This window comes from Xiphias gladius, chromosome 3 (genome assembly GCF_016859285.1).
Source record: "Xiphias gladius isolate SHS-SW01 ecotype Sanya breed wild chromosome 3, ASM1685928v1, whole genome shotgun sequence".
In the NCBI taxonomy this organism is placed as follows: Eukaryota; Metazoa; Chordata; class Actinopteri; order Istiophoriformes; family Xiphiidae; genus Xiphias; species Xiphias gladius.
In genome coordinates, this window is record NC_053402.1 from 13,947,801 (window position 1) to 13,974,989 (window position 27,189).

The window sequence follows — 27,189 nt, forward strand, 5'->3', positions numbered from 1 at the left end:
ATTTATAAAGTGAGACAAAGCCCCATTAATTGTTAGCTGGGCCACGGAGTACACCGGGGGACAGAAGCCTTGAGGAATGAGGACACCTCTGGTTTCTGTAGGAGAAAAAAATTCTTTCACTGCTGTTGTGTGTTTTGATTTGGTTGTTTCTGCAACACACTGCAGCATACAGGTAACCATTACATTTTTTTTTTTCCCATCTGATGAAATTGTATGATCATGCACATGGAGGCAGGACAGGTTGAAACATGTCAGTGCACAGGAACTTTGTAGTGATGCTACCTCTCTTGCCACAGCACCTATTGTAGTGTTGTTGTTATAAACACTTGACTAAGAAAATACTCAACAGGCTCCTGCATCAATGTTTTTACTAGTTAGTTGCAAGCAAAAACATGTTAGTCTGCATAGAGGACACCTACAATCATACAGTGATGCCTTCTGCAGTAGTATACAGTCCACGTCACAGCTTCAAAAAAACCATATTTCTAAATGCCCCAACTATGCTAAGTACATCAGCATCATCAATTAAGCATCTTCTCTCTCATGAGCATCACATCACATGGAAAGTGAGAGTGAAATACCACATAACAGTATTTTGAACTCAGATCTGCAGTTCCACTGTGGACAGGGTCGGCAGTATTTTCTGTTGTTAATGCTAACCTGATCAACACAATTTCTGTTCCATATTAACAGGAGTGAATGTCCAAGCCAGAAGAAATATTACAACAATTTGAGGTAAGGAAATTGTTTATAAACAAGGGAACATTTCTTTTGTGTTTTTTTCCGTTTACCTCTTCATTATTTTTTTTTTTCCAATCACCTGTGTCAAACTGAGTATTTACAACCACAAATAAAGCACCTCAGTGTACATTTAAATTTACCTCGAGTCACTCTCAGCTGATCAATCTCCTCTAAATATTTAGCAATAAAGAAAATAAATAACATTTCATCTTCTCTAAACGTCTTTCAAAAAATAAATAAAACAGAAACTGTGATTCAGTTATAAAAAGTGCAGGGCTGTTGACTGTGTACTACTGGCATAAAGACAAACGTCGGAGCCTAAGCTGTGCACATGAAAACAGAACGCACAGACTATTACAGACGGTATTCCAGTGTTCACTGAAATTTCCTCTGGCGACATTCCAATAACCCTCAACTTGTGAACCAACTATTGCCAACTTACAAAACCCAACTCAAACTGGCTGTTAAGCTAATTATCATAAACTCCTGAGTCTTTAGTTATTACGTAGCTACAGTTTTTCATCCTATTACAACATTCCAACATTTCTATTTACATAAGTCATATATTACAGCTACATCTCAAACTTATGTCAACACACAAACAATATTCAATGTGTGTATTTCTCTCGCAAGCACCAAATGATCAGGTGGTCACAGGGCTGACATATCAACATTGAATACTGGTGTAGTTGAACATAATACTGGTAGATATGGAGGTCAAGCTACACACTGAAACGTACTTTTTATTAGCCAAGGATCTGTTAGTAATCAAATCTAACTATAAATATCTGCCTGTACAATACTTTACAATCTATAGTTTTCTGTCTAATTGTTGTTATGTTTTATGTTAAATCAAACAGCTGCTTTAAATAAGAAGTTTTATAACACTTAATTTTTTATAAGGACGGAATATAAGGAACAGTGCTGACTGAAAAAAGTATAGGTGACGTGACAGGAGATAAGAGGATTGAAGCTCGTCTAAGATGCACAAGGTCTGAGTGCGCTTGTTGCATCTGCACCCGCTGGATATTTTTGAATCGCAAAGCCACCTCAAAAGTTTCTCCTTTGTCAAAATACTTTCAAAGACACAAACGAATGCAAGCCCCGTGTCCCGGGATGATGAACAATACAATCATTAGGCAGAGCTCTGGGAATTACTGTCCCCGTCTGGACGTTTGTTTTCGCCAAGGTCCTCTTTGGTCTTCTGGATGCAGGTGAAGATCTCTTTGAAGAGAGCCTTGTACTCAGGCTGCTGGCCATCTTCCAGAACAACTGTCAGATCGGACGAAGCAGCTGAGCTGGACAGGCGGCGGCGGGTCCTGATGCTCACAAAGGGACTATTGGATGTCTGTACGGCTTTATGGCTGAGTCCGTCTGTTGCCTGCTGGCATCGCTGAAGCAGCTCATCATATTTCACCTAGAAAACACACACATATCTTAGGGAAGTGCATTCATTTCTTTTAAAAACTGTCTACTTCTTAACACTCTACATTACTGGTAAAGGATTCTTAGGAAAAATCTTAAGATTAACAAGAAAAACGTCGAGCAGTAAACCCTCTAACTGACAAAGAAAAATATTTTTTTTCTTAATAGTTCTCATGCCTAGATTGTACCAAATGTGCTATTAATACACCACCTGCAGTGCGCTGTACTGTGCATCCACCTCATTGAGCAGAGATATGCCCCTTTGTTTCACCGCCTCTGCTCGCCTTATACACAGCTGCTCATGACTGCGGCGAATCTCGTCTGGGTTTGTCGCTCTCAAAACGCTGTCACTGTTACATCTCTGTCGGCTGTATCTTCTCCGCTCCTCATCGTTTTCTACATTCTCCTCAGTGTCACTCTGCCCTGGGTTGGGCTTTTCTTCTGAGGCAAAGAAAACTGTATCAGGCAACAGCAGCTGGTCGGGTCTTCTGACACTGTTGAGAGTAGGGGGGGGGGGCACAGAGGCGTAAGTCTCAAGAACAATGAGAAATTACACACCTGATATTGGTGCATACTTGTGCTGTAAATCAAAAAAAGTTGTATAATCAATTCAAACTCATAAAAACAGAGCCAAGTTAATTCAATTTGAGTTTAGTTCATACTTAATTCAGTCCTAACCTCTTGGCACAGTCAGCGCGCCACAGAAGTTGCAGCTGTTCTACTTCGGCCTCCAGCTCCTTCTGCCTGGCCCAGCAGCCCGCCAGCAGGGACAGCCGCTGCTCCAGGCCTCTGTTCTCACTGGCTGTCAACTCACTCTCTCGCTCTGCAGCCTCCCTGCGGCTCCGCTCCGCGGCTATTTGGGCCTGAAGGGTCTGGATGGACTGCTGGAGAGACGTATTCTCCTCTTCTGGGTCTTGGCATCTGTCTTGGTCATAGAAAGAGCCCTGAGGCGACCAGAGTCTGCCCACGTGCAGACTATCGTGGGCTAGGTGCCTGAGCCAGGACAGGTAAGTGAATGTAAGGTAATGCCAAAATGTATGAGAGTTGTCACTTTCAGAAAAAAAAGTTATCTTTTTAATCACACTGACGTCAATATACATCAATAGATGCAAATGAAAAATTATTTATCGTAAAGTATCAGGTCTGTGTCAAGGAAACTAAAAATGATTATAGGGATAATGTATTTATAATGCAATAATTTCAATATCCTTTTGTTATACTATTAATATGAAAAGCATAACCAATTTCATCATAATTTACTATTAGGAAGACCTGTGGCTTCATTGTGTTTCCCAAATACTGAAATCACACCTACACCTTTAGGTGCTGCCATGATAAATTTACTGTATACATAAAAAAAAGATCAAAAAGTCTGTTGGATCTAGATCTTCATGATGCATTTAACTTGGTGGCAGCATGTATGTATTAGTATGCTGCTGACAATGGGGCAATGGTGGAGGATTAACTTCCTCCTCCTTTGGATTATGTCTAAAGAGGGCTGGTCTGGCTCTAGCTGACCTGAAGGTGTCCAGTCAGCATCGAGGGGCTGAAACACCAGTGCAAGGAGGATAAAAGAAGATCAGACAACAGGCAGGAGCTCTTACGGTGTAGATACTTTAGACTACCTGTCACTTCTTTGTTCTAATGTAAAGGAAGACAAACATCCAACCACACTGCCCCTGATGTAAGCAGATACTGTATACGTGAATATGTTTCTGGAAAATCTCCTCTCTGAAAACTTCCTCTCTGAGAATAGTTCATCTGACCCATCTTGTAATTTTGAAGTTGGCAGTGTACAGCAGAGTGTGAGCAATGACACACACACACACACACACACATGCAATACCTGTCATGGTGTAAGTCATACAGCTCTTTGAGACAGGACACACTCTGTGCTCCGAGGCTGCGTCGCTGCTCTGCCAACTCTCTTTTGTTTCTCTCTTTCTGTGCAGTCTTGAGCTCGTCCACCTGGGTCTGCAGGTCCTCCATGTAGTTCTGAAGCCCGTCAATGGTCTCTGTTAGACTGTAGAGGAAAGGAGAGAAAACACAATGCAGCACTAAGGTTATGCATTTAATCAAATATCTTATATATCGTTTATTGAATATTATCTTCATATATTTAGACTCTGTGACTAACTGCCACTGAATAGTTATGTCAAATTTAAAAAGGCAATTTTAATGATAACTGATAGACTGACCTATGGATCTTCTGCTGGGCCAGGCGGTTGTCCTGCACTAGTCTCCGGTTGCCTTGCTCCAGATCCCTGGCGGCCATGTCTAGCTGCTCATACACTTTGGCATGCTGGTCGTTCATCTGACGCAGCAGGTCCACCTGCTTGGTCAGATACTGGTGCACAAGAGAGGGGAAGTGACAAAGATTTAGCTTGATTTAAGTCTTCCTGGTTTGTTTGTGGTATCTTCAATAAATCACTTGTGTAGAGCTGAAATGGTTAGTTGATTAAATCAATTAATTTCATTAAAACCTGGAAAAAAACATTCTCTGGTTCTAGCTTCTCGGACGTAAGGAGTGGACTGCCTTTCTTTGGTTTCTGTCAGTGTAGACTGAACATTTTGGGGGTTTAGGAAAAATGGTCAGACAAAATATAACATTTGAAGATGCTACCTTGGGCTCTGAGAAATATCTCATAATTTTTTTATATACTATAATATATATCATTTTATAGACAAAACAATTAATTGAAAAAATTCTTTACAAATTAACTGATTTTTAATAAATAAATGTTAGTTGCAGCCTTACACATATGTTTACAGATCTGATTTCTTGATGCACATGACAGCCCAGAAATATCAAAATGAGTCTAATCCTATAAACTGTTAATATCAGCCACTTACTTATCACACATTGCAAGATCAAAATGCAGACCAGCAGCAGCAAGCTATACGTGATGTTATTAAAAAAATCTTTAAAACCAACCACAGAGAGGAAAGAGAGGAGGACAGCATTTCATGTTTCACACATTTTTACATTTGGCTTTATATCCCAGACTGACACATTTTATCACCAAACAGATAAAGGCTGTCTTAGAAGCAGAGAGCTGCCAAGTAAAAGCCTGGAAAAGGACTTTGAACTTTGGGGAAAGGAATGATAACATGAGTCTGAAAACAACATGAGTTTGTAGGTTATATGTGAGTGATTTTTGACTTGTAATTGTAGATTACTTTTCTCTGGTGGAGATCAATGCAATCATTTGTCCAGTTTTTTTTAATAAATGTAGTCAAACAGATGCTTAGCCCTGTATCACATTACCATGTTCAGGTGTATACACAGCTCTGGGGCAGTCATTAGTGAAGTGAGTAAAACGAGCAGCGGACACAGCATGAGGATGAAGGTCAGAGAGACGTATGGGGATTACCATATCAACCTCAATAAATCCTGAATCCACCGGCCCTCTCACTGCTGTAAACAAACTAAGGCTCTTATCGTTGTTGACATGCTCAATGCCATGTCGTCGAACACAAATAGATCAGCACTGTCTGCGTATGCCAAAATTAAACGTCTGGGCACTGAAATAAAAGGCCTTATTGTGTATATTTATAAGCTCTATCTGACTACCCATGAACGGTGCCCTACTGTTTGAAAAGTGGACTAAACATTTTTCGTCAGATCCAAGAGTTTGGTAACCTATTGATTAAGGCTATGTAGGTTTGATCAGGCCACATTAAAATCAAATTAATATTGTGTATTTTGTTCTATCTGGCGTGTTAATTAGATGCACCCTAACAAGTGAGAGCAAAACTAAACCCTTAATTAAGATCTCCATTACTTGAACAATGTCCAAGTAAAAGGTGGAAGGTGGAGAGTAAGCCAGTAAAAGTTCCTCTATAATTAGGTAGATGTTCATCCTGCCAACAGGATGCACCGTACCAAAGGGTAACTAGGTCAGACTGGTGAGGATAAGCTTTTACTCCATCCTATTTAAAGTTTAGAGAAATTCACAATGACACTCCCGTGAAAGAGATTTTCAGATCTCTAAACAAGGATTCTTCTCAATGAATTGTCTCCCACTGTAGACTCATGCATATAAAACTACATATATGCAGCAACAGTGCGTATCCACAGACTAGATGTGAACAGCAGTGGATATACTGTAATATAAAAACATGTTTTGCATGGTGAAATGGATATGCCTTGCTCACATGCTCTCCTCAGTCCTCTGATTAGTTCCTCTCTAACATTTATCACCTCTATCTCCTGCAGCTGCTCCTGGTTGGTGGAGTACATCTGCTGGAGGGCCTGCTCCAGCTCATGGTTCCTGTCGAGGAGGGTTTTCCCCAGCTCCGCTGCCAAATGGAGATCTGTCAAAGCACAGGGAAAAAAAATGTAAACACAAGATACACGACAATTTCAATGCCCAAACACAGGCAACGGATAAAAGGAGGTGTGCTTAATGTGTATTAACAGACTTACAGTAATGAAGCCCTCACACACACAAACACACAACTCATTGTCTCACACTATTAGTATTTTGTACTGTGGAATCACAGAGGAATCTAAGGCATGCCTCGGGATCTCCTTGTGACCCTCTCTCACACTAAATTCTCACACTAAGTTGTGGATCTTGTCCAGCAACAGTGTTGACTATACATCGGAATTGAAATTAAATACGTCTGATGTGGCACTACTAACAAGTACAGTCAATTAAAAAAAAAAACCTTTCAAGGAATCAGTAGTATTTGCCCATGGATTTTTAACTCGAACATTACATGTAACCACTAAATAACAACCTGGAGCTCCTAGAGTTGGTAGTGGAGGGGAGGATATTGCACAGCCTGTTATCCATTGCGAAAAATAACTCACATCCTTTCCTAAAATCTACTTGTCAAACAGCAGTGCACTTTCAGTTTTAATCAGCTCCAGTGAAGAATGCTACAGGAAGTCTCTCCTGCCTGCTGCAGCCACTCTGTACAACAAGTCACCTCTGTGTCAGGACAGCAGCTCTGCCGACGAACGCTCACATTTTTTCCTAGAGCAGACAACAGACTTCTCTTTTATTACTTTCATCAATTTAAATATAATGGGGTGCAACTAACAATTCCTTTCACTGTCATTTAACCTGCCAATTATTTTCTTGATTGATTTATCTTTTTCAATTTGATGTAAAATATCAGAGAAATATGGGGGGGGAAAAAACGCCCTGCATAATTTGCCAGATTCCAAGGTCATGCATCCATTCTTTCAATCTCCTGTCATATGTTCATATGAGACAAGCATCAGATCCTCACAATTAAGAAGCCAGAACCAGCAAACGCTTGGATTTTCTGCTTGAAAAGAAAGGCTGAAACAATTTGACGCTCATCAAAGTACTTGCGGATACTTCTTCTGTCAATTAGTTAATTGACTAGTAGACTAATTGCTTCAGCTGTACAATTCGCCTGTTGTTAAGCTTTTCAGTACTGTCCATTGTTCTCTTGCACTTTTGAGACCTTCTAGATGACCATCTGTCTGTATTTATCGCAATTCCCTTTATTCTAACATACTTCTACTTGTGGGAATACATACATTATAGTGTATAATCAATATACAGTAGGCAAGCACAATTCAGCATCTCGCAATACAGTGCATATCATTATGTAAAGTATACTAGCATAACTATAATTGTAGAGTGATTCAATACATTTTAGAGATTTTGGTTCTAGTTTTAGCTCAGGTTTATATTTTGTCATATAATGTTATCATTCATGGCCATATTTCTTACTTACCTTCATTGTTTCATGACTGATGTGACTTGCCTTCTATCCTGGCCATTAAAATTAGGTGCTCCATCTACATATCTATCTCAAACCAACCTTTATGGTCTTGTCAGCCGCACAAACAATTTATGAGTAACGAGTTCATCAGAAAACAATCGACACAGGCACAAAGACAGCCACAGGAAATCCTGGCTACACAGAGCTCTCAGGATGTCTCAGCTTTTACCCATGACTGGTGGGATTCTGTGTAAAAAAAAAGAAGACTACAGATTTCAACCTTATTCCATCTGTGAGCAGTGGTGGAGAGTAACTAAGTACATTTACTCAAGTACTGAGCTAAAAGTAAAGTTTTGAGGTATTTGTACTTTATTATAGCATTTCCATTTTTTGCTACTTTTTACTTCTACTGCTCTACATGTCAGAGGAAAATGTCGTACTTAATACTCCACTATTTTATTTGACAGCTATAGTTACTTTTCAGTAACTTAATATTATACATTAAAAAAAAATCATATATGATAAACTGATAAAATACAAAACATTGTTAACGATCAAACCAGTTGTTCCAGCCTTTTTGGCTGGTGACTTCTTATGAAAAATCAGTATCTATTCGGGTAACCTTGTCATGTTTCTGATGTCTACGAGTTGCTAACTAGCAACTAGAATTACCCAGTATTTCAAACAAAAGTAAAGATTAGAGAAGAATCCGCAGAAACAGTACGATTTTGTGTAGCAGAAATTTGTTTTTCCTTCTTTCCCACCGTTTTCCCATATGTTATCGTGTCATGTCATCAGTGCAGCGGATCGTTTCACATTAAAACCCACATGGTCACCCACTGACAAGCAGCTACAATACTCCTAGTTTTTACGTTTTTTTAACTAACACAACGGATGATCATATGGGACCCTTTACATTGCAGCTGTCTATGGGGTAATAACATCTCAGCGCTCACAGTGAGACAGAGATTAGGGTGCGACCGCACGGCCGCGCAGCTCTTACCGTGTTCGAGGTCCTGCGGGTCGTACCAGGACTCGCCATTCTTGTCAAACTCTTCCTCCACAATCATGTCAGTTAACATTTTACAGCCCCGGGGCGAGCAGGGGGGTGGGGGGGGCTCCACCTGAAGGTAACCTGACGGAAACCTGACACACAAGGTGCGCGTTAGTTTGGCAGCCTGAAGTTGTCCCCCCTCCTACACCCTGTGTTGAGGAAAGTAAACTGCATCCTCCCGCTGCGAGAGGAGCGTTAAGTCCGTCGTCTCTACAGCAACGTGGCAAAAGTCTAATACACGACAATATCCGGTAGGTGGCAGATGTAGCACACGAATTATTTTTTTGAAAATTCACCCTGAACACTCTCTACATCGTAACCGGCTTAACTTTTATCACGATTTACAGTCCAATAAACTCGACACACATGGAAAACCGTTAAATATATATTTTTAATTGTTTTCGTTCTCGTAACTTCCTGCTGTTTAAAGGTACCCCCCCCCCCGCGAATCACAAAGCAGCACATGCAACCGAAGAACGTCTCGGACCAATAGGACGTTTTCTTGCTGTCTCCAAGCCCCGCCCCTCCCGGCAGGCACAGAAATCGAGTTCGGTTTTAACTTAGTTGGGGAAGGTTTACGTATTGTGACAGTACTTCAGTAAACGTTTAATTAGTCTGTCCAACAGGAAGTAACATCGTGACTTTTGGACATTCGTGGAATTGGGACAGCTGAAACGAAAAGAGGCGCCATTTTTGCCTTGTAATATTGTTCGAATGCACTGCTTCTGCTGACAGCGATTTATCAGCGATGCTAAACGACCGCAGCGTGAAACGGCGACAACATTTCCCCGCTCCAGGACTTGGTCGTTAACTTGCCTGAGCTGCCATGGCCGTGGCGGAGAGACCTGCCTCAGGTGCGCGCGCCGCAAGAATGAATGTATTCCGACACCTGATCAACTTTGGGGTCAATCCTGCAGCTCTGGCTTATGCCATGACCACCCTGGGATCTGCCATGATAAACAATATATTCAGCTTCTACTATGTCAAACTCTTTCTCAATAAGTACAAGATATCAGAGGGAGCGTTCCACAAATCACAAGTGAGTCCACACTCCTCACATCCTTTTGCCATATTTTGTATGCAAATGTGTCCCAGTATGCGTGAAAACCTCCGGTGTACTCAGGAATTAAAGTAGAATTTTGAGAACCTGGCTGCTCTCCTTTGGAAAAAGAACGTAACTTAAAAATATTTTGGTTATCGATTAAGCGGTTGATCTTTTCTTATACCACTGATCCGTTGTTTTGGTATAAAATATCTGGGAACAGTTAAAGATTTGCAGTACAGTTTTCCTGAGACTGAGCTGATGTTTTCACATTGCTTATTTCATCGGACCCACTGGCATTTTTTCATGATAAATGAAAAATAGTAGTTGATGTCGATTAACTAATCGATTGATCATTTTCACAATACTTGCAACACTGTTTTTTTTAATGAATAATCTTATGCATTTCCTCTCCACAGGTGGTGTACATGGTGTGGAATGCAGTCAATGACCCTCTCTTCGGCTACCTGCAAGATAACTCCAGGGTGCCCTGTTGCTCTCACCGACGTCTCTCCATCCTGTACGGCGCTCCCCTCTACTCGCTGGCTTTTCTTCTGGCCTGGTTCCCATGGCGGTCCTACGCTCCCGGTGACTGGTTGAGCGGCTTGCATTTGATGGTGGCGCTCTGTGCTTTTGACGGCATGCTGACTTTTGTGCTGCTGGCACAATGTGCGTTGTTTGCAGAGATTTCCGGCCATCATCAAAGCCGACTAAGACTTGTCAAGTACAGCCAGGTAAGGGCTTTGTATACCGATTGCTGCTTATGTCTTTCCTCTGTGTACCCCCTTGCCTACAACATCCCCTCTGTTTAATTTCCCAGGTGGCTTCTCTCATTGGCTCCTCCAGTGTCCTATTCTGTGGCGTGATGTCCAGAAACATGGAAGACTTTACGGCCTTCCAGGCCTTCGCAGTGCTCATCGCTATCCTGAGCTGTGGCTGCATGCTCTATACGGGCCTCCACAGTGAGAGCCGCTTTGATAACAAAGGATCTGAATCAGATGCATGTGTTGACCAGACTTCCCATCAGTTAGCGTTTTCCTTCTCCATGCTAAGAATATTGATGTGGCAAATCCTGACCAATAGGGACTTCCAGCAATTCGTTCTCATGAACTTCTTCCAGGTTTTCATGTTGGCTTTCTTTAATAATTTTACCATGATATTTGCTGAGCACCTGATTCCTCCAGATGTGCTTCCATCTCTGGCCAAGAGCATCATGTACGGAGCGGGATTCATCTGTCCACAGGTATTGTCCTCAGTATCTTTTTAAAAAATATCAAAATGGAACTATAGAGTTGGTGCATAATGAGTGGACAAACACCTTAATTTGTTTTTTTTTAAACATGTCCTTTTGTCCTCCCATTACTTCAAAGGACCATGCTGACAGTTTTGCATAATTAAGTCCATCCAAATTGTATGTCATTCACTTACATTACCGCTGACGTTTTTTCCAAAAACCATCCTATAGTTTCAGAACATTTTCCTGTATGTGCAGGGTTTCTGTTCTTTTGGCACGGCGCTTTTTCGCAGCCCACTCTCAGCTCTCTCAGATGTCATGTCAGAGCTCTGTATAAGCGCATGAATATCAAAATACTTGATACACTACTTTATAATATGCTACTCTGTATTACTCTGTGTGTTGTACCTAATTCCTTATCTCCATCCCAGCTGTTAGTACTGAGCTGTCAGAGTCTGCTGCATGGTCTTGGCTACTACAGGATCATCCTCTTCACCTTCTACATGGAGGCTGGAATGGCGACTGTCATGCTAGCACTTGGTCCTCAGCACTACTATATCCTGGCCTTTTTCCTCACCGTCAACATGTAAGTGGTTAAATGACTTCTGACATTCTTCCAGTTTTTCCTTAATTTTTTTTTTACAATCACTGTATAGAATCACTCCAAGTAGTTTGATTCTTACCTACTATGTCATCCTTCTCTTCTATGCAGGGTCATAATTCAAGCAGCCTTCAGTCTTTTCAGCTTGCCTTTGGCTGACATCATTGACACAGACCTTCACAAGTACAAGCGCAGGTAAAAAAAAAAAAAAAAAGATTATCTGCACACCAATGCGGTCATCCCTTACATACAAATATATAGTGCTTTTGATGCAGAATTGTCTTTAAACCTTTATGTTTTTACAATGCTACATAAAAAAGGTAGCATTAAGCAATATCACACTTTTCTTACCAGTGCCAAATAAATGGACATATCTAATGAAACCAATTTTTCATTTATAATCAAACAAAATTTAGGTTATTTGACTGGTTAAGATTATATTTTGTCATGATCCCACCCCCGCCCCCTCCTACAGCTCCCCTCTCTCCTCCATGGTGTTTGGGACGAATGCTCTGTTCACCAAGCCGGCTCAGTCTCTGGCCCCTATGACAGTGCTCAGTATCCTCAACCAGTTTGGATATGAACAGCTGAAGGAAGCAGGAAGGGATTCAAATCCAAGGTACCGACACTTTCTTGCTGCTTCTTGATTTAAAGGTTCAAATTTGAGACGAAAAAGTAAGTGCAACTAAAAGTGATGTTGGGATAGGCCTGATGGACTGGCTGTAGTATCTGTTAACACTTAGAGTTAGTGAACTTTTCCCCACTGAAGACACATTTCCTAATTCTGCCCCTCCATGTTTTATCTATAATTATTTTCATTGTTAATGTGTATATATATACATTACTTTTAATATAATATCAAGTAATTCTTGTTTTTTTGCTCCTTTAGATTTGATAAACCTGAGGACAAATATTATTATAAGGGGTCTGGGTCCTGATAGTGGCCCTTTTGATCTGGAGGTTTAACCTGTTAACTATAAATAATCTGTATTTATATAACATTGAACAATTTTCCAAAGCATTCATATTCAGTTTGATGTCCAACCATCTACACAGCCCTTAGTTTCAATTAATGCCACTTAGGTATAAAAAATTACCTTTCAGTGAATTGAAATGTAGATAATCCAGTTTCCTGGTCACGATGCATCAATAACTTAATTTTCCACGATAAACTGTTAGATCACTGAGATAGATCAAAACCAAGTTTTAGGTTTTAAAGGAATAAAAACTTGTTTGGAAAGTGGGAAACCAATCTAAAAAAGTAGATCATGCTTCGGAGAATGGACTGCACTAATGTAAAGCAGACACAACTCACATTTGATGGGCTAAAATGTGCAGAAACACCAGTGATCCTAATGGTTGCTTGGATCCCTACGATTACAGTTTGTAGCTGTTTTTATTCTTGTTGACCATCGGGATTGAAGGAGAACCTTTTAAAATGCCAAAGTGATGACTTTAGCTTTAACTACAGCAAAGTCTAATGCTCTTACAGAAATAACATAACTTACACAGTGTCTTTGATGTAACAGCAGTTTCCTTTTTCCCATCCAATTTATTTTCAACTGAATGAATGTGAATGATCAAGAGAAGACCCTCTGACAGTCTTTTAATTCAATTAATGTTCTGAAATATATATAACTGGTAATATAATTTGATAAATTCAGCCAGCTATGGAGCTGTTTTCTTTGGAGTCAGATTTTTTTCCTGCAGTATATGTTGGTACTGGCTGAAAAACACATCTGATAAACAACAATAACAGACGTGTTTAAGAAAATGTTTAAAGAAAAGTATTTAAAAAGGTATTAATAAAACAAAAAATGGGAAAAAATTTAGAAACACATTATCTCCATTTTTTTGTTTTAAACAATCTGGCTAACATGCTCAGTCTTAGACTTCCACTGTTTTCTTTTTAAAATGGGCTTAAAGTTTTCTTTTCATGGTAAGATTAATGTCAGAAACAACCCCCAACAGACACACACAGGTTTTTAAATGTACAGTTTCAAATAATTATCATGACAGTGTGCAACAAGTCAAATGGTCTAAATCACTGCAGTTATAAATTAATTTAAACATACAAACAGGCTGTGTCTATAAGAAAAAATCTTCTTCTTTCCAGCGCCTTGGAGAGCCTCCACAGTGTGATGTTTTACTTGGTGTGTCTGGTGCCAATGTGTGTTGCTGCTGTGCAAGTCCTGGCTTGGAGGCCGTTTTCCATCCGCAACAGTCACACAGTCGACACAAAGTACATTGACGGCTGACCTCGGTGTTTACAGACTTTGGGACCCCACTGTAAATATCAGACATTAAAAAGTAACTGTAAATGTTTGACATGGACAGAAATAACAACATGTGAAACACTTTGTCCAGTCACTGACCCCTGCAGGTATTTAGCAGGAACACACTGTTGTGATGGCTGTGCTGCAAAAAAGGACCAATTCCTCAGGAGGCATGCAAAAAATGCTGTTGTGTTCTTTAGAATTGTACTCTTCCTACTAAAACGGTCAACTGAAACAGAAGTGATACATGCTGACAGTGGAAATTAAGAGTGATTGTCTTCCATTAGTGACACCAGTAACATCCAGTCAAAAGAAATATTATGCCTGTATGGCATACAGCATCGGTAGCCAAACGCCACGATTCTTACGTCGTAGCTCTATCACTGTCATGGTAATTACAGTGATAGAGCTAAGTGCTCTTATAGGAGCACATTTTGCCACATGTGGTATAAGGACTTTACAAAAATGGAAAGAATATTAATTCAGATTTTTTTCATTTCAGGACTTTCACATTCCAGGGTTGAGTGGGGTTTTTTCTGATTAAGGACATTGCCATTTTGTAGTACAGACACACACGCACTCACACACACACACACACACACACACACACACACACACACACAAAAACATAAAAGCTGAAATCTGTTATGTTCTTTCATTCAGTATGTCACTCTGCTATATCAATTTGTATGATGGAGAAAAACTAAAAGCACTGTAGTTACCTAGGTTACGCTCTATATTTTGCTGTTGGGAGATATGGAGCAGGGGCCCTTTTCACAAATGTGATTTGCGGGCACTGCTCACACAGACTGCAAATTCTGGCAGCATCAGATGTGATAAACGAGATCACTTGCAAATTGCAAGTATTACGAGGCTCTTGCATGCTCATGTATGGGCACAAGTATGGCTTTAGTTTTCATGAGTGAAATGTGAACTGAGCAAGAGAGAAATAGTCTCATATTGCAAACTGCATGTTTGTAATTTGCAGATTTGGTGAAATGGGCCACAGGTTGGTTGAGCGGAACTTGTCTGTTGTCTGTTTTCATCATTTAAGTGTATAACAGGCTCACCTTCATTTAATCTGAAGAAACAAAGTGAAAAGAAAAAATGTCATTTAACATGACAGCAAATACTGTCACCTCTGCTGTAAAGATGGGGCAAAATTACACATTGCAGCTCTAACTCCAGCCTTGCTCCAGAGTTGGTTAATTCAACTTGATGCTCTGACATGCATTTGAATCACTGTTTCAGATGTTCAGTTGACGGTAGAGAGTAATGAAGGGGAGGAGGCAGAAAGGGAAGAAATCACACAGCCTTTTTACGAAGCATGTTTGGGTTAATGGTAAAAACCTCAGATGTCTCTGCCAGACGTTCATATCACAGCTTTTAATTTGTAAAAAAAAAAGAAAATATACATGCATGTACGTAAAAAAACATTCACCTTGGCCTTTTTATTAGTAATGTATAACTAAATTCGAATGTTAACTGGATAGATCTGGGTTCTTTGGGCATTTGCAATGAACAAATATAGATGAAAGTCACTGAACAGAACGTGTCAGCGCAATGCCTCAAAAACATATCAGAATGTTAAATATTGCCTTACTGTCAATGTCTTATACTGTAATTTGACAGGTTTTTTTTTTTTTTTTCGCATAACACCCACTCCCAACATCAAAAAATACACCTTTTTCCTTTCCTAATTCAACATAGTGTATTACAGACTGTATTAAATGTAAAGTCATCTGTACTGTGCCTTTTTTGTCATTACATGATAAATTATGATCAACTTTCTATGGTCAAATTACAGCTTGAATCATTTGGTTTGATTTTGAAAGTTTTTGATTAAATGTATTTATACAGAACTACAACTTCAATATGACATTTTTACATGTTTGCTAGCTTGTGATTTCGTTATGTGTCGAGAAAGTGTTGATGAATGATTAAATCATCTTGATGTAAAATGATATTATCAAAAGGCTGCTTGAATCCTCCAGGGAAGCATGCTGTAATCCCCGCCGCTGAAGTTTGTCTTAACAGCTTTGTTTTTATTCTTGCACGATTTCTCCAATGGTTTGAACAACGTGATCTGTGTGTCCTAAAAATGTAAATTACGTGTGCTACTTTTTACTCTGTATTCCTTAAAGTACCGCTCACTTCAGTTGTTTTTCTTTCAAAGGGCTTATTATCCCAAATATATGGAAGAAGTTCTGCGTTAAATTCTGATAAATAGGGCATTAAAATCACGTGACCAAGCTGCATTTCTGAATTGAGTTGGAGTTTCTCGTTTTTTTTTTTTTTTCCCAGGTCAGCACTGACCTGATTTTGAGAAGTAATCATAGAATGTGTCCTGTTATTAATTACATTCAACAGAATGTAGGTAGAACTACAAATGCCATAAGATCACTGCAGAACCTGAAAAAATTAAAAGAGAAGGAGAACAGTGGCTCAGCACCTTTTGTTGTTTTATTCATATTTGACTTAATGAGAAAAGGTGAGCAAGCACACAACTAACTTGCATCCTCTGCTCATATGTTCATTTCCTCTGTCACATCCTCTGTATCCTCCTGTCAGGTGTTTCCTGGCTTTGGAATTTCCTCTCAGTCGGGATGATGGAGGTCTGACTGTCATTTAATATCCTTGACTTACAAATAGACATTCTGATAGATGTCATCAGGCGAGTTGTTGAAATCATTGCTTGCAGCCTGCAACGAAGTTAACATTTGTATGAAAAAGATAGTGAAATAGCACACTTTCAGATTAGCTGGAAAGTACGTACGTGCTATGACGCAAATTTGCCCAATCTGTCTGTTGACTAAATCTAACCGTAACATGCTGCAAGAAGATTTACCTTAACTTGAGAATGGTGTCTGCCCACGGTTTGTTTGTGTGTTTTCAAATTCCTTTTGTTGGTCATTTCTTGCAGCACATCGCCGAACTGTATTTTTTTGGTTGAGTAAGTCTGTTTTGGAAAGTTAAAAAGAAATTTATTATAAGACACAGATATTTGGAGATTTGTCTCTCTGGATTTAATTTCAAAGAAAAGCAAGTGAAAAACTGCTCTGTCATTTGTGTTGTTGTAAGAGCCTTTTCTGGCCAGCACTTAACAGAAGCCTTGGTTCCTGTTCCTCTTTTTCCGTCTGTGGGCTTTCCCCCATTTAGTAAGCAGTTAACACATTAAACACAAATTAAAACAGAAAATCATACACTTATCTACAACCTTGTCAATTTTGCACATCCTTCTGCAGAAGCTCATATTGCAGCCATACTACAACCGAGAGGAAGAGGTTAATTACACATCAGTATATAGTACATTTTCAAATTTTCAATCTTGTTTGTATGAATTTGAAATAAATATGCTGAAGTAATGTACCTCCTTTAAAATGATAAGTGTCAGTACTGTTATGCTGTAGATGACCAAGAGGATAAATGATAAGTACAGGAGAATGTACTGTGGCGTTGCTCTAACTTCTGAAAACAAAAGAAAAGTTGGCGCCTAATTCATCTTAATCAAAGCATCCAAACACCTGTGCCTCACCTTTAAAATCATTGTTTTTTCTGTCAGAAGACACTCACCTGTCACTGCAAGAGTAGTGCCCAGGCCTACATGCTGTGCTCCTTTTGCTGGCTTTCCAGCATGCACTGCAGCACAGTGGTAGATCCCACTGTCATTAACCGTAAGTGGACTGATGTGTAAAGATGCTCCGTCCAGAGTGTATTTGGAACGACTCACAGACAGGTTGAGATGATGATGCGAGTGTTCTTTGAAGACAAACCACTCATATTGCCAGCCTCCGGCTGGGCAGTGTGAACTGACAGTACAAGTCAGAACGGCGTCTTGTTCTGTTGTCCGCCAGATCTCCTTCTCTGGCTGTATTAAGCAGCCTTCAGCTATTCCGGAAAAAACTAGAAAAAGAGAAATGTAATAGATTTCAAATGTATTATTTTCTAGCCCAAAAAATGTTTTCAAAATAACCACTGAACTATTATTGAAGAGGAGCTTCTTATTGCTGATGTGGAAAAATTCTAATTTTTTCCACATCAGCAACAGCAACAGCAACATTATTCCCTAAATTAAAATGATGTACATAATGCTAGGACAGATGAGGGAAAGACATTTTACCTGTTCGTGGCAGGTGGGTGAACAGCAGAGAAAACCAAAACAATCGGTCCATTTCAGCGGCTTGACAGCTTGTGAATGATCTTATGATTCGTGGTATGATGTTATTTAAATGGCTCACAACATGGGAAGTCCCAGCACTTAGTTCCTTCTTGTTTTTTCAGGGCTGTTCAGCTTAATGGTCATACTATGGGTTTTCAAAAACATGAGGCGTTTTAGTGTATTTACAGTAATGTGACATGATAAGGAGTCATTGTATCAAGTGAACGTAAATTTAATGCTTAAGATTGAACTATTACAGATGAGGTTACAATCAGAGTTTTCTAAGATACTGTGTCATTGCAAACAGGAAACCGCAAGTGACAAAATCAGCCTATCCTTACCAAATATGAACTACTTTTCTAAAATGTAGGTGCTAGTGTACAGTCAACTGCTACCTAGAGAAGGAAAAAAGTCTGTGACGTGTGCTTGAAAATACTTTTAAAGGAGAAGCAAAAGTAAAGAAACATTGTTGAAAAAATCTTGCTACATCCTCGGTTCATTAAGTGAATGTGATTGTTAGAACATCTACTGTATTGAAAGGGTAAAATATGGCTAAATATGTAGTTTTGGTTTGAAATACATATATGTATGTATATATATGAAAAAATATTATTGAAACTACTGATACAAAGTGAACTGTTATATTTAGTGAAATATGTTGAGTGTGGATATGTTTGTCATGGCCACATAAACCTGCTGAGGGGAAAAAATGAGCTGCTGGGCCCCTGTACCACTACTACCACCCATCTTTTTGAATTATGTACAGTATTGCTCTTCTTAAATATGACATGGCCCCAGGTTTGCCGTGTTGTAATTTGATTAAACAATAATGAATTTGTGATGTGCCATGTAAGCACAGAATCAGCCAAAATCTTTATAAGTACATTTTGACACAGTGGCCCTCTCCAAAGTCACTGCCTTAAGATTGGATAAAGAAAGGAAGATTCACCTTAAGGCCATGATCAAGTCTGTTGTGCTTCAGTAGTGCATATTCCTACCAAACAAAATCACAATTAAATACACACACAGTGAGCCTGGAGCACGTAGGGGCCCCTAGAAGTCTGGAGCAGGTGCTCACTCTGCCCAATTGGTAACTTGTCAGTGAAGCAGCAGCTAGATAGATAGATAGATAGATAGATAGATAGATAGATAAAATGCTGCTAACACATTAATGAGTGACTAATAACAAACTGTTAATAAGTAAGGGCCATTTTTCTGCATCAAGTGATTTTGCTTTTGATACTTAAAGTACATTTTCCTAATAATAGTCACATAATTTTACTTAAGTGGGATTATGAATGCAAGACTTTTACTTTTAATAGAGTATTTTGAAGCTGCAGTGTTGGTACTTTTACTTCAGTAGAGGATCCGAGTTCTTCCTCAATCACCTCCAGTGTTAAAATGCTACTACTATAATTAGAGAGTGGTTCGTGTGTGTGCCCGTTCGTGTAACTGCTCCGGCTAGGAAGCAGCTAGGAGGGCGAAGTTTTGAAGGAAACTATTTCTTAATGAGGCCTTTCAAACGACACCAGGTTTGCCCAGTTGGATCGCTCCAAGTTCCCGTTCGGTCGTTCTGTTCTTTTTCCCTTGCGCATATACTGTGTGACATAAGTTAATACTGTCAAGAGGTGAGTCTTCTCACATTTTCTCTCAAACCTCACTTCTAAACAAGTAAATAACTAATTCAAATGTGTGTGTAAATTTATGTAAGGCAGTATCATAAAGTAGTTGTAAGATTTATACTATCTATCCATCAATTATCTATTATCTGTCTATCTGTTTTGTAATGCTTACAAACTATGGGATAGGAAGCTATACAGCTCATACAGCTGTTGGATAATATATTTTTCATGTTTTCCTTAGTTGTTGACATGCGGACTTTGTACCAAAGTAAATGAACATTATGTCGACATTAACATTACAGTCATTAACGTTTTAGTAATTCAGAAGCCATCAGTCTAACTTTTCCCAAACAGACCCTACTCACCTAAATAAAAAGCCCCCCCCCCCATTCAAAGGTATGCTTAATATCAAAATATAAGGGCCAGTTCCTTAAATTTTGATATTTGGCATACTTTTTAAATGGGTGGCTCCTAAACTTCAACCCAAAAATGTTCCCTAATGTCAGCCAGGGATTTGGTGGTCCTGGTACTCCCAGAGACCCCAGATTTTGCACACACATTGTGGGGGGAGCCTAGAACAAACCCACAAGACCTGATCCCCTTTGTGGCCTCTAGGGGAAAAGATTGTTTTATATGGAATGATCGAATGAGGATGTTGTGAGGATTAACAAATCATACACCCTTTGTCAAAGTTGGGTTGATTGGTGACCTTTTCTTTTTTGGAGACTTGGCAAACTTTTGAATGGGTTCATCAGCACTCCCAGAATCAAATTAAATTATATTTACTCAATTAAATTAAATCGATTTAAATTTATGTAATTATATCAACTCAATTGAATTACATTAAATGTACTCAAATTATAGTAAGTAATATGAATTGAATTTAGTTTGGTTGATCCGATAGCCAGTCGGTTGGGGTGCATTCCACATGGGTGTAAATTGAACAGTGAGTCTCTGGTTCGACTGCCAGGCAACCAGACCATTTGCTGCATGACACTCTCTTGCAACATTTCCTGTCCCTCCTTATTGCCCCTTATCAAATCAAACCATAACAACAACTGAATTTACTTAACTAAATTACATTAAATTTAAAACACATTCAGTTAAATTAATAAAATGAACTTATATTCCATCAATTAAATTAAAATGACTTAAATTATTTAAATTAAATTATATTTACTCACTTAAATTACATTAAATTTACTCAGTTAAATAACATTAAAGCTAAACTAAACTCACTAATAATGGGTCTTTCATTTCGCTTGGCTGAAGAAAAAATGGGTGGACACAAAAGGGAAAAGCAAAACACCACAATCATTTTTCTAAATGTAAAACAAATTGTAGCACGTACGCAACACTTCCGGCTACCCCCTTCAGAATAATAATTGGTCCAGTTAATATGTTTGAAGTTCTCATCTCCAATTCAATTGGGAAATCACCATTTTAGTCTATAGAACTATTCCCTTCATGTAAAAGGAAATTCGTATTCGTATACTCATATTCAATGAGTCAAAACATTATTCTAAATAACTGTATTTTAACGATATGGAAAAAAATTAGGGAATGTGAGAGATGTGAAGTTGGATAATACATAGTTTTCTGTTTTAACTACTTCTATTTGGAAGTCTACATCCGAAAACGAAAGTACTAACTTGGACTAAATTGGAAAAAATACATAAATAAAATAACCATGAAACATAAATTTAAGGAACAAATCACAACTGACAGATGTAAATACATGCTGAATGTAAATATATCCAGTTTTCAAAAACTGATTAATTTAATTTTATTTAGCTAGTGGTGTTAATTGCTGCTGGAGTACCGGTCCCACCCAGTCCTTCCTCAAGCGTACAGGGATCAGGTTTTCAGTCCCCTCTCGTTTCAGCTCGTCGTGGGCGGGTCGTCTCGTGCTGTCAGTCAGATTTTAGTCCAATCCAAATCTGCCCGACTGTTTTCTCACGCCCCCTTCCACGTCGACCTGCACTCTCGCCATATTTTCACTCCTGTCGAGACCCGCAGCCCGGTTTGCCACAAGGCTGAGCAGGAGAACCCTTCGCGCCACACAATATAAAGTGTGAAAAGGATCACCTTCTGAGCTAAAGAGGGACATCTGCATTAGCTTCATCACTTCACCCTACAACCATGAACGTCTTCAGACTGATAGGGGACCTCTCTCATCTGGCTGCTATCATCATCTTGCTGCTCAAAATATGGAAAAGCAGGTCATGTGCAGGTGAGCCCTTGCAACATTTTCAATTACATATGCTACAGTGAGGTTTTCGCAGTGTTCCTGCTTTAACTTTGCCTCTCTTGGATTGCTGAAATGGTCGTTTTTAGCCTTGTCCCTTGTCACCCAGCAAAGCTCTGAGGTAGCTTGCCACATGCTGACGTTTCTCACTCATTCATTTGAGCCAGCGGCTAATAGCGTTAGCAGTCAACGGGCTAACTGCTGACAACAAATGAAAACTGCTGTCTGCAATTCCATTACTTCTACTGCAAAATTTACCGCAAACATATGATTGTGAAGTTGGAGGCAACAATGACCAAATGTAGCATAGCAATAGCTGTCTTAGTGCGAGTTAACTGCATTAGCTAAACGGCGGGTCGAGGGAGTGTGTAGTCAGTTACGCGTCTGCATCTTAACAGATGAATGAGCAAAATAACAAACGGTTTTATTAGAAATATTTTACTTGCTGCAGTGTCTCCACACATCACCCATCCATTCGCTCCTGCTCTTGTTAACCTGAGGTTTGGTGCTCGATTTTTTTGGTCTGACATCTGACGTGGCGTTCTAGAACGCGCTGCGGAAGTAGCTAACCTGCTAAAAACGATTCGTGTTACTTTCTGTTCTTCGTTTGTTTTTAACCATGCTTAATATTCTTATAACTCTTACAAACATTTGTTATGTTTTGCTAGTAAGGCGCACCTTGGACCACCACAGACAATAACGATTTCTCTTGTCTAGTCTGGTGTCAGTGGTCGATCCTACTTGGGTTTTAGAAAAAAATGCAGTGATAGGACACACAAGCTGCAGGGTTTAGGGTTCAAAGTTAAGAGGTTACGATAGGTAACAGATATCAGATAGATGTTTACTTTTATGTATAATGTAGGTAATTATGGATAGATATTATGTAGTGATGGTTTTATAAAGGTGTAAGGTTAAAATGGTTATGAATTATCTTCAAACCATATTTATCAACCGCAAAATCACAAATTTGCCTCAACAGGCTTCACAATCTGCACAACAAACGATACCCTCTATGATTAGACAATCTATTACGGATGAGGGAACCTGCACCCCCACCCAACAACAAAACAGACAGACAATTGAGAGCATCAAGCAACTTCAAAATGCTGCCAAACACTGGTAGGACTTGGGCCCCAAACCCTCCTCTGAAACATGAGGACCGGGATCTGGACTATACATAATGAGAAACTGCTAAACTCAAAGATTCCATTCGCACAGAGGTATACGGATAAGAGACTAAGAGAGGATGAAGCAGGAAATTGCAGGCCACACATGATGTGACAGCAGGTGTGAGCACAGATGGAAGAAACACCTGTAGGGTCACCTGGAGGATGAGGACCTCCTTATCTTTTGAAGGGTAATGGGGGGGGTTGGAGCCTGTCCAGCATACGATATGCAAGAGCTGAGGTACATCTTGGACAGGTCGCCAGGCTATCACGTCTATCTCACACATATGGACAGACAACCATCCACACACACACATTCGCACCTACTGGCAGTTTCCAGTTCACCAGGTCTACATCTACATGTTCGGAGGAAACCCACAGCCACTCCTGTAGTGAGGGGACAGTGCTGTTCACAGCACCATCCTCCTGCCCTGTGTGGATCTTAGATAATGTTAAGCTCATTTATAATGTTAAAATGGTTATGCTCAGGTGTGGTCAAGGGTTAGGGGGAGGAAGGGTCTGGCAGGGATGTCCTTCTCGGCCCATAATTGTCTTCACCCGAAATAATGCTGTAAGAAGCACCATTTTGTGTGTGATGAGGTCAGAAATGCAAAGTGACTCAAAAGACAAACCTGTACATACACGATTTCTTGTCTTCTCCTGATGCCCTGTTACGTCTGACATAGTGTCTAAGTTCAAGGATAATAATCCACACACTTGAGATGCTCATGTGTCTGCCAAATCCCCTTTCAGAGTCGTCATGACATTTTTTATATTTTGGGTCCTGGAAAGTTAAGTCTGTATTTAGAGGCCATCTGTTTGTACGTTTTTGTAAACTAACCTAGAATCGTTTTAGAAAGTAAACTTGATTGTCAATTGGGCATTCTGGCATGCAATTAGATATCTTATCCTTGTAGAAATTAGGCCAAAAGGAAGAAAAAAAAATTGTAATTGGTATCCCAGATCGCAGAGAGATATTCACCATTTTGCCAGTAGATGTCACTGTTCAATAAGGAAAAGCGTTACTATTCATGCTTTATCCAGTCTACTAGTGAAGTCATTTTGAATTTGTCAATGGCTTTGGTATAATTCTAACCTAAATGGTGAATATGCTTGATGTTTTTGTTAAAGGTATCTCTGGAAAGAGCCAAATCCTGTTTGCTATTGTGTTCACCACACGCTACTTGGATCTGCTCACCTCCTTCATCTCCCTCTATAACACATGCATGAAGGTAAGACACCAGTCACGCCTCAGACCAGAAGCCTTTCAGACAGGTTTCCCATTTCTCCCAGTACCCTGAATGGTGTGCGGTTTTGTGTTGTTTACCAGGTGATCTACATCGGTTGTTCGTATGCCACAGTCTACCTGATCTACGGGAAATTCAGGGCCACCTATGACGGCAACCATGACAGTTTCAGAGTGGAGTTCCTGGTCGTTCCCGTTGGAGGTCTCGCTGTTCTCATCAACCACGACTTCTCTTTCCTGGAGGTGGGTTGCTATCAAACCATGCCAGAATTCATTGATTAGTAACTAACCGCTGAGAATACATAGTACCTTTTGTGAACATGAAATTAATTGCATTCCTGCACATTTAAATTAAACTTCTCTGTCATCAGATCCTTTGGACATTCTCCATCTACCTGGAGTCGGTGGCAATCCTGCCTCAGCTCTTCATGATCAGCAAGACTGGCGAGGCAGAGACGATCACCACCCACTACCTGTTCTGCCTGGGCCTGTACCGAGCTCTCTATCTCTTCAACTGGATCTGGCGTTTCTACTTTGAGGGCTTCTTCGACATGATCGCTATTGTGGCTGGCGTGGTCCAGACTATCCTCTACTGTGACTTCTTCTACCTTTATGTCACCAAAGGTGGGTTCTCTGCTGGTATAAACCATTATGCAAGCACCAAATTAGACAGATAAAACTGTGGACATAAGAGGTTCATTATCAGGCAATTCCTGGGGAACAAAATTATTTATATAGTGTTAATTATTATTTTACTGTACAAGAATACTCTTTATTCACATGAAAAATAATATTAAATGACCAGATTTTTGTTTTGTTACTCAGCTACAGTAAAAAGCATAAAAGAGGGGTCATACAATGTTCACATCCCCATACAGGAATTATTTGTTGACGTAATCACTCCTCCCGTCCATACGGGCCCTGAAGTAATCACTTCTTGGAGTATCTTTGACGTAAGAGATGATGGACAAAACCCACAGTCCTTGTTCCATGAAAAACCTCATTACAAAGTGTGACTGAAGCTAATATGAGGCTTCAGCAATCTAAGTTTTCTGAGGGAAGTGGATATTTTCCAAAGTTATGGTCTTTGTAGCACAAAACCCCGTCTTTGTGTTACTGTACCTTCACAGTAGTTAAGCAAGGCAACTCATTCCCAGGAAACACACAAAGGGTGCTTGTACTAAAAAGAATGTAAGTTTGATTTGGCTAACAGAGACTGCTGAAGCCCTCTATTAGGTTTGACTGAACTTAAGAATCCATTTATCTCACAAAGCCAGAGCTGTGGATTTTCTCCCTGATTTCTTAAAGTTGGATTAGAGAAAAAGTTGGTTGTGAGTAAAATCAATACAGTTAAAGACCTTTTGTTGATTAACTACGTATCTGACGCCCTGAAATAACAGCTGACACAACTTATTTTGTGTGAGCTGCTTAATCTGGCCATACCAAGGTCCTGATACAAGAGGAGAATACAACTTGACAGGATGTGATTAGCTAGAGATAAGTTGTATCCCTCTGTTGGAGTTGTGGGAACTAAAAAAACACTCTCTTCCCTCACAAACAATCTTTGGCAGAGTAAAAACAACAGCTGCTGGGAGGACTACCACATTAACATATGCCCACATGAGCCCTGACACAGATCCTTAGGATTAACTTGGGACATCTCTAGTTGTAATGTTTATTGACGTCAAAAATATTAACATAAAAAGTAATGTGCGTGGCTTTCTGACTAGTGTAAAAAGTTAGCGTGCAAACCAGAAAAAGCATGACCAAGAGAGAGGGAGCAGCAATCGAGACAAATATGAGTGAACGGGAGAAACAAAACTTAGGCTGCCATTTGTTTCCATGCAGTTATGTTAATAAATATGCATAAAACACTCAGTAGATCATCAACTTTGGCGACGGACATTATGGCGTTTTTAGTCTCCCCCTTCACCTCTGCGTGTCTCCTTTGCATTCATTCAAACATGACATTAAATTACAAAGAACAACACGTGTTCGTTATTTGGTCTGTGTGAAAATGCAACTCAAACACGCCGTCATTTTTTCATTTGTCATTGGTCTAATTGGGAAATGTTCAAGGTTCTTCAGATGAGTTGTACATACAAACAGGAATGAGCCCATGGACTTGTAGTCTCCAGTTTAGTTGCTGGGGCTCTGTGGTTCCTGGAAGTATTTGGTTGAAAAAAGGCTTTTGGTTTATAACCATAGGGGGATTAATTCTGAACACAAATCAATGAGTGCCCCCATAAAAGCTCCTTGAAAATGGAGACTCTGGTACTAAGGTTCCTAATCCGTTGACTGTCTAACTTTTTTGTCACCCCATAGTGTTGAAAGGCAAGAAGCTGAGTCTGCCAGCGTAAAACGTAGAGAAGGAGACAGCGGCTCCCATCAGACTCAGGGGGGGGTGGAGATGACATCTTGGAATCTCCTGACCTATAACAGAGGATGCCTGAGACAGACAGCCAACTAACAGGGAAAAACACTAGTCTTCTTGATGATTGCTGATTGAACTGGTAAATGCCAACAAACACCAGAGCTGAACAAAGATCATCCCAGACCAACCATTGGATTTCTGTGTTCAGCATCTTGCCTTAAACGTATTTTCATTGCTGTTCAAATAGGAGAAAAGGCTCTTTTTTTTTTTTTTTTTTTTTGCTTTTTTTTTT

General features: G+C 39.7%; 4 protein-coding genes across 8 annotated transcripts; 2 read left to right on the plus strand and 2 right to left on the minus strand.

Annotated features, from left to right (window-relative positions):
- Nucleotides 1–351: 351 nt before the first annotated feature.
- Nucleotides 352–9,337, minus strand: cdr2a (cerebellar degeneration-related protein 2a). 2 transcript variants are annotated; one of them, XM_040123955.1, is made up of 7 exons: nt 8,879–9,337; nt 6,371–6,483; nt 4,365–4,513; nt 4,013–4,189; nt 2,845–3,159; nt 2,378–2,660; nt 352–2,158 (listed from the first exon to the last, which is right to left on the minus strand). In XM_040123955.1, the coding sequence occupies exons 1-7, from the start codon at nt 8,955–8,957 to the stop codon at nt 1,877–1,879; spliced, it is 1,398 nt and encodes a 465-aa protein (XP_039979889.1). In that variant the 5' UTR covers nt 8,958–9,337; the 3' UTR covers nt 352–1,876. The 2 variants fall into 2 exon arrangements, with proteins under 2 accessions (XP_039979889.1, XP_039979890.1); XM_040123956.1 differs by lacking the exon at nt 8,879–9,337 and adding an exon at nt 7,888–8,038.
- Nucleotides 9,338–9,442: 105 nt separating this feature from the next.
- On the plus strand, nt 9,443–14,695 carry mfsd13al (major facilitator superfamily domain containing 13a-like). The gene is made up of 7 exons (XM_040123715.1): nt 9,443–9,968; nt 10,391–10,705; nt 10,792–11,214; nt 11,637–11,791; nt 11,918–12,001; nt 12,282–12,425; nt 13,923–14,695. The coding sequence occupies exons 1-7, from the start codon at nt 9,756–9,758 to the stop codon at nt 14,062–14,064; spliced, it is 1,476 nt and encodes a 491-aa protein (XP_039979649.1). The 5' UTR covers nt 9,443–9,755; the 3' UTR covers nt 14,065–14,695.
- Nucleotides 13,995–18,287, minus strand: si:ch211-139g16.8 (immunoglobulin superfamily member 6). Of its 4 annotated transcripts, XM_040123718.1 has the most exons (8): nt 18,203–18,287; nt 17,656–17,985; nt 17,453–17,550; nt 17,300–17,347; nt 16,931–17,041; nt 16,595–16,784; nt 16,399–16,494; nt 13,995–14,093 (listed from the first exon to the last, which is right to left on the minus strand). In XM_040123718.1, exons 1-6 carry the CDS (start codon nt 18,252–18,254, stop codon nt 16,725–16,727), a joined length of 699 nt encoding a protein of 232 aa, XP_039979652.1. In that variant the 5' UTR covers nt 18,255–18,287; the 3' UTR covers nt 13,995–14,093; nt 16,399–16,494; nt 16,595–16,724. The 4 variants fall into 4 exon arrangements, with proteins under 4 accessions (XP_039979652.1, XP_039979654.1, XP_039979651.1 ...); XM_040123720.1 differs by having other exon boundaries at nt 16,399–16,784; nt 17,453–17,547; XM_040123717.1 differs by having other exon boundaries at nt 16,399–16,784.
- A 3,553-nt stretch (nt 18,288–21,840) lies between these two features.
- kdelr2a (KDEL endoplasmic reticulum protein retention receptor 2a) lies at nt 21,841–27,150 on the plus strand. The gene is made up of 5 exons (XM_040156376.1): nt 21,841–22,096; nt 24,409–24,509; nt 24,608–24,766; nt 24,895–25,147; nt 26,849–27,150. Exons 1-5 carry the CDS (start codon nt 22,006–22,008, stop codon nt 26,881–26,883), a joined length of 639 nt encoding a protein of 212 aa, XP_040012310.1. The 5' UTR covers nt 21,841–22,005; the 3' UTR covers nt 26,884–27,150.
- Nucleotides 27,151–27,189: the final 39 nt, after the last annotated feature.

What these genes read in the sequence shown, in the direction of transcription:
- si:ch211-139g16.8 (XM_040123718.1), bottom strand. Translation starts at nt 18,254, where the DNA reads ATGGACCGATTGTTTTGGTTTTCTCTGCTGTTCACCCACCTGCCACGA. An exon ending in CACCCACCTGCCACGAACAG is followed by an intron (nt 17,986 to 18,202) that starts GTAAAATGTCTT and finishes CTCTTTTTCTAG; the next exon opens with TTTTTTCCGGAATAGCTGAA. An exon ending in CACTTATCATTTTAAAGGAG is followed by an intron (nt 17,348 to 17,452) that starts GTACATTACTTC and finishes TCTCGGTTGTAG; the next exon opens with TATGGCTGCAATATGAGCTT.
- kdelr2a (XM_040156376.1), top strand. Translation starts at nt 22,006, where the DNA reads ATGAACGTCTTCAGACTGATAGGGGACCTCTCTCATCTGGCTGCTATC. An exon ending in GAAAAGCAGGTCATGTGCAG is followed by an intron (nt 22,097 to 24,408) that starts GTGAGCCCTTGC and finishes TTTTTGTTAAAG; the next exon opens with GTATCTCTGGAAAGAGCCAA. An exon ending in CTACCTTTATGTCACCAAAG is followed by an intron (nt 25,148 to 26,848) that starts GTGGGTTCTCTG and finishes GTCACCCCATAG; the next exon opens with TGTTGAAAGGCAAGAAGCTG.
- cdr2a (XM_040123955.1), bottom strand. Translation starts at nt 8,957, where the DNA reads ATGTTAACTGACATGATTGTGGAGGAAGAGTTTGACAAGAATGGCGAG. An exon ending in CCCGCAGGACCTCGAACACG is followed by an intron (nt 6,484 to 8,878) that starts GTAAGAGCTGCG and finishes GTGCTTTGACAG; the next exon opens with ATCTCCATTTGGCAGCGGAG. An exon ending in GCCCAGCAGAAGATCCATAG is followed by an intron (nt 4,190 to 4,364) that starts GTCAGTCTATCA and finishes TTTCCTCTACAG; the next exon opens with TCTAACAGAGACCATTGACG.
- mfsd13al (XM_040123715.1), top strand. Translation starts at nt 9,756, where the DNA reads ATGGCCGTGGCGGAGAGACCTGCCTCAGGTGCGCGCGCCGCAAGAATG. An exon ending in GACTTGTCAAGTACAGCCAG is followed by an intron (nt 10,706 to 10,791) that starts GTAAGGGCTTTG and finishes TTAATTTCCCAG; the next exon opens with GTGGCTTCTCTCATTGGCTC. An exon ending in TTTTTCCTCACCGTCAACAT is followed by an intron (nt 11,792 to 11,917) that starts GTAAGTGGTTAA and finishes TCTTCTATGCAG; the next exon opens with GGTCATAATTCAAGCAGCCT.